General features: G+C 32.4%; 1 protein-coding gene across 3 annotated transcripts in view; it reads left to right on the top strand.

Annotated features, from left to right (window-relative positions):
* Positions 1-10,683, top strand: part of LOC117174091 (ubiquitin domain-containing protein UBFD1-like) — a 219,206-nt gene that overhangs the window by 113,975 nt on the left and 94,548 nt on the right. For all 3 annotated transcript variants that reach the window (XM_033362791.1, XM_033362793.1, XM_033362792.1), the window contains exon 3: positions 10,249-10,439. In XM_033362791.1, coding sequence (XP_033218682.1) covers positions 10,249-10,439 — 191 coding nt within the window. The remainder of the gene's footprint in view (positions 1-10,248; positions 10,440-10,683) is intronic.

The raw sequence follows: 10,683 nt of genomic DNA, 5'->3' as shown, positions 1-10,683 counted from the left end.
AGATCGAGTTAACCTATTAAATATAGCACACATTTAAGACTGAGAACCGTACGCTTACATAGCTACACGTGTGGTTGAATTTCATTCGGTTAGGTTAGGTCATGTTTTGTTAGGTTAGGATAGGTTACACCTCTATGTAGGTTAAGCCGAAGCTAAATGAAACGGTACCGCAAACACAACGGGACCAACAAAATGAGTTTAATTGTGTTACGTGAAGTTAAGTTAGGTTAGGTTAGATCAGGTTTTTTTAGGTTAGAATAGGTTTGACCTCTTTGCAGGTTAAGCCCAAGCTGATTCAAACGGTACCGCAAACACAGATCCGTACACTTTTTTTTGTGTGGCTGTGTTATCAATACAGATTGTGGAAAATTATGAATACTTAGAATTTAATTTTTATATTAGTTACATTTTCGACGACTATGACTTCTCTCAAATTTAAACTGTTTTTAAAATCTTAAGCCATTGAAAATATGATTTCATTTTGGGCTAATTATTTTTACAGAAAAATTACAGTGTTAATTAATATCTTGGCTCATTTATTAAGGTTTTATTTTAAAAACTGTATAGCCTCACTTTTAAAAAAAAACTTATACTAATTATTAATGGTGTAAACAATTTTCATAAACATGTTCATGGTTTATCTATTTTCAAAGGAATAGGCTCAATTTGTTTACAGAAGCAAAAAAAAATACATCTCTACCTTTTTTTGCGAATTCACAATAATTACTAGTTATTTAAACAATTTTCATAAACATTCAGAATTTGGGTATTTTTAGGAAAATAGACACAATTTATTTACGGAGTCAACTAATCTTGTCTATCCGATGAAAATTTTTTACTAAATTAAATAGGAATGTCTTTCCCATGACTTTTTTCTTTTACGTTTTGCAAATTTCCAAGACTTATTAATTATATAAACAATTTTCATGAGATAATTAAGAGTTGGGCCATTTTTCGAAAAAAAGGTTCAATTCGTTTACGGAATCATTCAAGAATGTATTTCCAATAACTTTTTTCTGCATTACTTTGCAGATTTACAATAATTAATATGCATTACAATATGAAAATATGCATGCAGCTATAACCTTTCGAAGATTAAATACAACTTTTCTATCTGAACTATGATATTAAAATGTATACCGTTTAAACTATTTATACAAATTCATTTTTATAAGCAAATATATGAATTATATAGTTAATAAGAATTAAAAAACATACACATATTATAAGGGTAAAATCTTTTATTTTCAATTATTTCTGTCTTTCTTTTTGTTAATTTCTTTTAGTAATTTTTTTACAGTGATTCATCACTCAATGGAACATGGAACTTGTATTATTATTACCTATTGTACTATGCTTTTTTCTTTTTAAGACCCTGGTGAAGCAGTGGTCTATACACCGGTCATTCTTGTTGATAAATCATAATTTTAATCCTTTAGAATGAGTGCATATACCGCCAGTCAACTCTGCTTTACTGTGTATGGGGCGGTGAAATTTTTTTTTTGCTAAGGTGACCTTAAAATCACTTGATGGATTTAATTAAAATGAAGGGCAACCAGCGGCTACATTCGAGGTTAGTAGAAGTATTCGCATTTGTCTGAAAATTTGGCCGGAATAGAGAAAAACTGCAGAAAATCACCTCCCGAGTTTAGTCTGCTTTTCTACAGTCGAGTTTGAAAGTAGACATTTGACCCTACCCATCAAATGCATACAGTCATCCTCGGCGTCAAGTCTCCCGCTCAATATAAGATCGTTAAAACGCAGCTAATAAATACCCCAGCCGTACGTCGGAAACGATCATTCATCCAAGTGCGATGCGCGCTCGAAATAACCTATGCGCAGCCGTGTATACATAAAAGTTATTAAAAGAAAAAATAATATCATGGTATTTTATTGAACCTTAGTTCCAAGTAAAATTATTGCATTGAAGGTTAGTGGTGGCGCGTAGAGCGCGCATATAATCCTCTTGTGGGTTTGGAAATCCATTTTCTGAGTTCAAAGTTAGTTTACTTAGTTAAAAAAAAAAAATTCGTTGCGAATTCTTCTCTTGGGAGAAAATTATTGTTTGAGAGTTGAAAGTGAAACTGTTTTACAGTGCATTTGTGTTCTTTCTTGAAATTTTGTCTCTTTCGGTTTGAAATTAAGGTCCTTTGCTTAAAATTAATTTTTTTACATGCAGTATTACAGTTCAAATTTTATGACTTTCCTTAAAGATTTAAAGAATTGGTTCAAAATTGGTTCTTTTCTTGTTCAAAATCTGTTCAACCATGTTGAAAATTCATGTTCGTAAGTTCAATATTCAACCATTTGGTTAAAAATTCAACTTTTAAGTCAAATTCTTCTTCGATTCACAAATGCACTTGTTTTTGGCTTGGAGATTGGACTTCTTTATTAAAAATTGAACTGTTTATGGTTGAAGTTAAGTCCTGTAAATCGAACTATACCATTCTTGATTCAATATGTATCGTTAGTACTTTAAAATTGACTTGCTTGGCTGAAAAGTGAAACTCTTCATCTTTGCAAGTTTCAAATAGAAATTTTTGGTACAAATCTCAATTATTCATTTGAAAATGTCTCTTTTTTGTTTTGAAAAATTAATCTTTTTTGGTACAAAGTTCTTCCCTTACAATTTCTTTCTTTTAGTAGAAATTAAACTTTAAAAATGCCACTTTATTTGTCGACTAGTTGCTTATGATTTAAAAATTGGACCATTTACTTGATAAATCATGTCTTAAAGATAAGAAATTAACTATTTATTTTAAAATGGAGCTGCTTTTGGTTGAAGTTTAATCTTCTTTGTTTAAAAATCTGAGCATTTGCTAGAAAACACATCTTTGTAAGTTAACTAATCAACTGTTTGGCAGAAAGCTGATTTATTTTCTAACAAAATTCAACTTCTCTAGTAAAAATTTAACTTCTTTCTGGATATTGTAATTGTTTTCTTGCCCAGATCGCAAACGTGCGGGGCACGTTACTCGCACAGCATGCGAGGCACGCGTTGCGTGTAGGGTGCGGGGCATATGGGTCGCACTGTGCGAGGGGCTTGTACATGCGAGGCATATGCGACGCAGCCGTCGGTTGAACGGTACTCGCCCGATACGTCGCAACTGTTGCAGACTTCCCTTCCGGTTTCGTTTGTTTTGGGACTTTTTTACGTGATAGTTTATTTCTGTTCTACCTCATTATTTTTGTTATTATTCAAACCAAAAACAGGCTCTTTAGATTTGTTATATTATACACAATTTCTGAAATTTTCAACGAAAAATATTTATTATTGTAAACACAAACGTGCTAATCTCGCAAGTATGAAATTTTTAAGGTTTGTGACATAAATATTACTGCAGTTATGTATAATAGGTATAGTTTATGACTACTGCTGAAAACTAAAATAGATTAATATTTGTTTGCTCCCATAATAAAAAATACGTTTATGATAAATTACCTGCTCCTAATTTAAAAATATAAATGGAAATATTATTTCTATAAACTCTAAAAAATCCTAAATGTGTGCACACCCCATATACGCAGTAGCGCGCATGACGTGCGACTCACACATCGTGCGACCCTCCTGTTACACATATGAGGACACAGCTATGTCATCCCCTGCGTTCACGACGTGCATGAAAGTTATTTCCTTTTGGATTGAAATGTAAATTATGTTGCATAAAATTCATCTGCGTGACTTGAAAATGCAACTATTTACTTTAAATGCATATATTTTTCGTTCCAGTTTAACATCTTCTGTCTGAAAATTTGACAAATCATTTTCAGATTCATCTTTCTAAGTTTATTATGTAACTATTTCTTGGACAATATAATTATTTTCTTTAAAAAGTTGTTGTTTTTTTTAATTGAACTGTCTTGTTAAATACCCTGACTATACTTTTTTAGTAAAATACGCTCGTCTTTTTCTTCCGATATCTAAAATACATAATCTCGGACGGTCTTCCAATTTTCCCTGATTTTTCCGAACTCATGTTTTCTGACCTTTTTACTGCAACGAAACTCTTGCACCTTTGTATTCTTACAGTAATGGAATAGTTAAAATTTCAGTTAAAAAATAAATTTTAAAAATAAATTTTAAAATTTTCTGTAAGAAAGCAGTTCAAGTTTAAACCGAGATGAATTTTGTACTAAAATGGTAGAGGATGGGTTTAATTTCAACTAAAAACAGTTTAATTAAAAAAAAGAATGAAATTTGACAGCAACAAATAACATTTTTAAAAAAGTTGAAACAAAAATCCGAATTTTTAACCAAGAAGACTTATTTTGAAACAGATTTCGTACAAGGAAAGACTGCATTTTTAACAAAACTGTCAAGTCTTCGACGAAAGTGATGAATTTTTAACTGGAGTGATTGATGTCGAAAAAGAAAACAAAAATTAATTTCAAACAAGGTAGTTCAACTTTTAACTAAAGGAGACAAAATTCAACAAAAAATAGGAATTTTGTCCAACAATATATCATTTTCAACTTTAAAATATTAATTTTCTGAAAAATTGAGCCTTTTTGGCTAGTAGTCGAGGTATTTATTATGAAACTGGCATTGTAAAAAAATTCGAGATTTAAATTAGTTTATTGATTCAACAGCAATCGCGATATTAACTTCCTTAGTCAACTACAGAGATTGCAGCTTATGACGGTCTGGCTTCTCCAGTGCACTGTATGGAGTCCAGTCCACAATATGAATCGTTGCTATACTCGCCACAGTAAAGAACGTTCGGCATAAAATAATCACAAGGACACAAAGCGACGGTTTTTGTTCCGCGACTCTACATCTCACGCCGTCAAGGTGTTCGTGGAATATTGAATCTTGATTGTCTTCACAATAGGATTATTCTGAGTACAGCACATAGAGTTGCAACTGAAAGAGACCCTCTTCTTAAAATGGTCAGGAAGCACGAAGTAGTGGGCAAAGAAGCGTTTCTGTACAAAGCAGCGGAGGAGGCTGCTGAAACACTTGGACCTAACTTCAGTAATAGGAGTAAGCAAAACGCATCAAATCTTATCTATCTCGATTACTCACGCCTGAAAGTCCGGATTAAGAAAGCACAAGAGAAAAACTTCTTGAACAGCTCCTCGATGAGAGAATGCACGGCATCTTCCACAAAAATGTGGAGGATCAGTCAAAGTCGTGTGAGCTAACCTTTGCTTTCTCTAAATCACCCGGATTGAAGTCTGGCACGGAGAGTTTCATTTTGGTATGTCAAGAGATTGTCATTTCCACCTTAACATACCGCCGCCACATTTTGAGCCAAGACATTCCCGATGATAGCTGCAGGGCGTGCTATGCACACCCCGAGCATTTAGCACACATACTATCTGGTTGTCCAACTCATGCAGGAACGACCTACATCCAAAGGCACAATGCGGCACTAAGAGTGCTTTATTACTATCTCTGTCACTCCTACGGCATTCACCTTGATATCTCTCCTCTAAATGCTCCTAGGGAAATTGAGTCAATTGTCGAGAATGGGAAGTGCAGCATATGCTAGAACTTTATATTCTCGACAATTGTTTCTGTTGCTCACTCGAGGCCTGACATGGTTCCTGACATGGTCCCTCTCCACTTACCAGTCCATTCCCACGGAAAGAGATAGGACGTAAATGTGGCTCACGGACGGGGTATAGATTATTACCAATAATGACGCTCGGAAATTTTTTGAAATGATTTTATTGAAAAGAGCAACTCAGAAAATAACTAAAAGTGTAAAAACCTCGATTTCGAGTTTTTTAGAGTTAGCCCCCTTTCTTCAGCACACGTCACACACACACACATTTATTTTTAAATTACATACCATTATGTTCAAACTTTATTGAGTTATAAATTATAATAATGAAAGGTAGTAATTATTATATTAAATATATTTATAAATATGATTTTTTTACATTGTAGTGATAGTTTTAATTTTTTAATTGTATCCACACACTGAGAAAAAAATGTCGTGCATGAAAGAAATATTGTACTGAATGCGTCCAATCAAATATGGTTTTTATCCAAGGAAATTTTTCTTGTTTCCATAAATAATATGTTAACAAGAAAAATTCATGTCACACAGTGTGATCTAAAAATAAACGAACTTCTTAGTGATAGTATAAAACAAGCATGGTATAATGTTCTAAGTTAATATATATTCAAAATAGGATCAATTTAACTTTATATAAAGTTTGGGACGTTCAACCAATTTATCCATAGACTTTTTAAACTCGGGTTTTGGGATGTTCCTTAGCACCTGTATCACAGTTGCTTGAATGGCTGGAACATCATCGTGAAAAGCTTTCATTGAATTCTTCAGTTTTGGGAACATAAAATAGTCACGCGGTGATAGATCAGGCGAATACGGAGGGTGGTCGATGATACAAATCTGTTTTTTCATCAAACATTCGTTGACTTTTTTTGTCTTGTGAGGTGGTGCGTTAGCTAAATTTTATGTTTCAAACAAAATATAACAACTGCAATTATAGCTCTTGCCAAATTAAATTTGTTTTTCTCAAAAAGCGGTTTTTGAAAGTTATAAATTCAAAAACGCCAAGGTTCCTCGTTTTTCAATATGTAGGGTTCTTTTTGTGCCTTAAATGTCGAGGATTTATCTGACTATATAAACCTGTGGTATTTGTTTTAAGTATTTTACAATTATTTAAACCAAGCCTTTCCACTGAGGGGAAATTAAGTTAATATTGCTCAAAAGCCAGATGGGATTTTATTAACACCACCACCGACCTCCACTCGCTGCTAGAAGCGGTGGTTCGTGGCGCCTGCCACGTGACGCACATTCTAGAATTTAGTACCGCAGATACGTTTTCAAGTTATGTGCTTTAGGGAGACTAATTTGAAATGTCATAATTTTATTTTAATGTTGTAATATGCAACTCGACCGAAAGAGAAATGTTGACCGATATTCTGCGCTGTAAAATTATATCTTTTTATGACTGGAATATGATTTTATCAATATCTCAACAATTTCAAAATATGTATATTTATTATATTATTACATTAGACTTTACAATAATAAATAAAGGAAATGTATAAGCGCCAATACTTGAAATAATTATGTTGAAAGATCCCGATTTCAAATAATTTCGACAATTTCTTTGTAAAGTGTAAGCTAATATTTAAAAAATGTTGAAATTATTGCCCTATAATATTAGTTAGCTTAATGCAATACAGAAATATACACTGTAAACAAATTCTGTGTTATATTACATCGCAATACGTTGGAAACTAATCAACCCATATAACATGTAGTGAAGTTACAAGAGCCTGTGTGAATAAACGAGACTCGTATGTAAAAAAACAGACGACTCTGAAAAAAACACACTGCGTGTAAATTCACAGCCAGTTGCTTGGAAACACTTTGTGCTTGTCAATTGACAAGAAAAATGTGAATTGTCCAAAGCAAATCCAGTGATACTGCTTGTAGAAAACTTAATTATTTTTTCATTATAAGTTAGGCGCTTACTAATATTACGAAATTTCTTGTAACTTTAGCCCTGAACGAGCTGGAAAAGGGGTTAGTCTTACGGAAAATTTTCGTAACGGTAGACAGTTCGTGCAAGATATTCAAAATAACATTATTTTCGCCATCAAACAGACCGTCTCATATAATGAGGAATATCTTGTGAAAAAATAGATGTAAAATAACCGAACACTCCTTTGTTTTCCGGTCTAGGCCTAGCCATCAGTGGCAATAACATAATGCATGTAATTTCGCTTTCTATCAAGCACTTCAAACATTCCGTCAATTCACATCACACAGCAACATTGTAAATACGCTGTTATTTGTAAATTCACAGTCTCATGTATATGCAATGCTCTATGTACCTTTACTACCTATTAAGTAGGTCAAATAGTTTCCAGTGTAATAAGATGCAAGTTTACAAATCGACTGTCAAATTAACGCGGACACAATTTTATCACACTGTTCCTTTCAGTTTATTTATACTGCAATGTTAATTAGTATTGAGGTCTCTTTAATTTACTACTTCATTCGCAGTCAAGTTCTGAATGTCCGATAGGTTAAATTACGGTCGAATGTGATTTTCAACATAACATTTTTACAGTGTAGTGTAGAGAATGTAATTGACTCTTTTATTTCGTATTTTAGGGTTATTAAATATTTCAATAAAAATAAGGCCTTCAAATTATATATTGATTTATACTTTTTAAAGTTAAAAAGAGTGTTCAATAGTGTTCTTTTAGTTTGAGGTAATAATGTGAACTTTCGTAATATAAGTGACACTGGTATACAAGATGGTGGATTGCGATAACAAATTCAATTTTCTGTTCAGGAAAAAAGAGAAACTACACACCCGACATGTCACATTTCTTGAACAGAATATGCAATCCCAAGAATATGCAATCGGTGAGTTTTTAAAATCGGTCTCAATTTGTGATTTTTTTTAGAATTTTTAGTTTATTACAAAAACATAAACCTGCTCCCGAGATGTTCGAATACTGAATAAGATTACAAAATTGTGCATCGAAAAGAAGTATTCTGTTTCTACAAAATCAAAATTTAAAATCGCTCTACTAAAGTATGGCAGGCATTTATTTGTTCAAAATGCCCAAAAAATATAGAAATAAGCTGTATTTTTCCATCAAATGATAATAATTTCCTGAAATGTTGGTGCTTATAAGTTGGACAAAAGGATTAGCAAAATTAATTATCGTGTTTCAAATTGTAACCAAGTTTTACCCAACATTTTATGTACAAAATTTATTGTAATGATAATATACGAGTAAAAAAAATCAAATTCCGAAACATTCCTTTTAGAAATGATTTTCGATTTAAGGTTTAACAGTTTAAGAATTTTTAAGAAAAAAACCTATTTTCCATGAAACTGTTGACTTTCAAGATTTGTTTCCACCTATCTTCAAACAACAAATTATGTACTTTCCTTACTTGTAAGACTTATGAATTCTTTTACTGCTAATATATTTATTATTTAAATTCTAAATTACTTCATTTTATTTAAAAATCAGTCGCGGTGAGACACCTCTCGAGGTATTACATATCTACAGCACTGGTTACCTTCCTTCCATTTCAGAGAGCGACCACCAACCCCCAGCCTCCGAAGCTAAGTAGAGAAATGGTGGTGAAATTTGAACATGTATGAATGAGTCAGTTTCCCCTCAATGGACAGGCCTGAATTAAATAATGAATTATTATTTACTGTTAACATATTTTAAATTAGAGATGGAAAATGGTAATCTTATTGATTTATATTAATTTGTCATTGTTAAAAACATTTTCTCTTAAAACGATTATGCAATTATTTGAACAATTTATTAAGAATTAATTGTATATTTTCATGGAAATGTGATAAAAAAATCTGATTTTTTCACAAATTTGGAAAAGTGCGTAGTTTACCTTTAAATATTTAGTAGTAATTGCATTCCGTAAAAATTACATTCAGTTTTGTCATTGTGAAATTTTTATTCTTTAAATGACAACAGCAGACTGATACATATTGGTCCTATAAAAGCTGAAAGTAGGTTTTCTTTCTTCAATTTTTCAGCAGCAATGCAAAAAATCGTCTAAAAAAATTTGTACAAAGTAATTTCTTAGAGAATGTAGTATTAAAATCTGAACAACCTAAACATTTAATAATAAGCGACATATTAAATCGAAATAATAAAAAAACTAGTTTTCTACCTGTCTTTAAGAAAAATTCAGGCATACAAAAGAAAAGTTGCATCGCCACTGAACCATACCATCATACCTACATATATGTTTTTGAGGTCGTTGAATCTGAATCTGGTGTCAGACTTGCTCCATGATCTCTAATTGAACCTTGTACAGTAACTTGGAGCCATAATAGAAGTTTCTGGAACGCCGGCTTCGCACCATATATGTTTTGTTTTTAATGACCAGAGGCCATTTTCTCAAAAACCTGATGTGATAGAGGAAATCTGACTTCAGATTCAGTGACTCTAAAAACAAATGGCAATTGTCTAATGATTAGTCGTAAAAAATACTTTTAAATCAGTTAGTGGAAAAAAAAATTATTTAAGTCATTGCATAATTGTTTAAAGAATTTAAAATAAGTTAAATTGTCTAAAAAATTTAATTTTCTATTTGCGGATGAGGTGCACGTCTCTTTGCACTTTAGGCAGCGCTGATAAACTAAATTTTCATATAAAAAGAATGCAACATTTTTCGAAGTTTTGTTTCTTAACCCCTTGGATCTACTACTCTTCAATGAATTACGAATTCAGTCTGTGAAATATGTCATTTTTTTATCTAGGTTCAAAGGTTATGATAGTTGGTTCAAAACTGGATGATGTGCTAGCTGTATCAATTCCAACAAAGCATGACATAGCCGATGATTCTGCGAGTGCTGCTAGTAAAGAACCCTTGTCTCAGCAAACAATACACAGAAAAGTTCTGGATAAAGGAGTTCCTGAAGATGCAATGCCTGGAATTTTAGATACCAAGGTACATTTTAAAATGTGTTAGCCAGTAAATAAATTACTATGAGTTCATCCTTCCGGATCAAGTCATAATAACGCTAGAAATAAAATCGTACATCAGGTATTCTGCTTTTTTTAAATAGTTTTATTATAATGATTTTTACTTTTTCAGAGCGCAATATCGCTTAAAAATCGACTGGCGAGAGGTTTCGCCCGGTTGAGAAATGGCGCTACAACAGTAAAAAAATCATTAACCGGGGGGGGGGGGG

This window comes from Belonocnema kinseyi, chromosome 6, assembly GCF_010883055.1.
Source record: "Belonocnema kinseyi isolate 2016_QV_RU_SX_M_011 chromosome 6, B_treatae_v1, whole genome shotgun sequence".
Taxonomy (NCBI): Eukaryota; Metazoa; Arthropoda; class Insecta; order Hymenoptera; family Cynipidae; genus Belonocnema; species Belonocnema kinseyi.
Note: the sequence above shows the minus strand (reverse complement) of the source record. Positions and strands in the feature narration are given on the sequence as shown.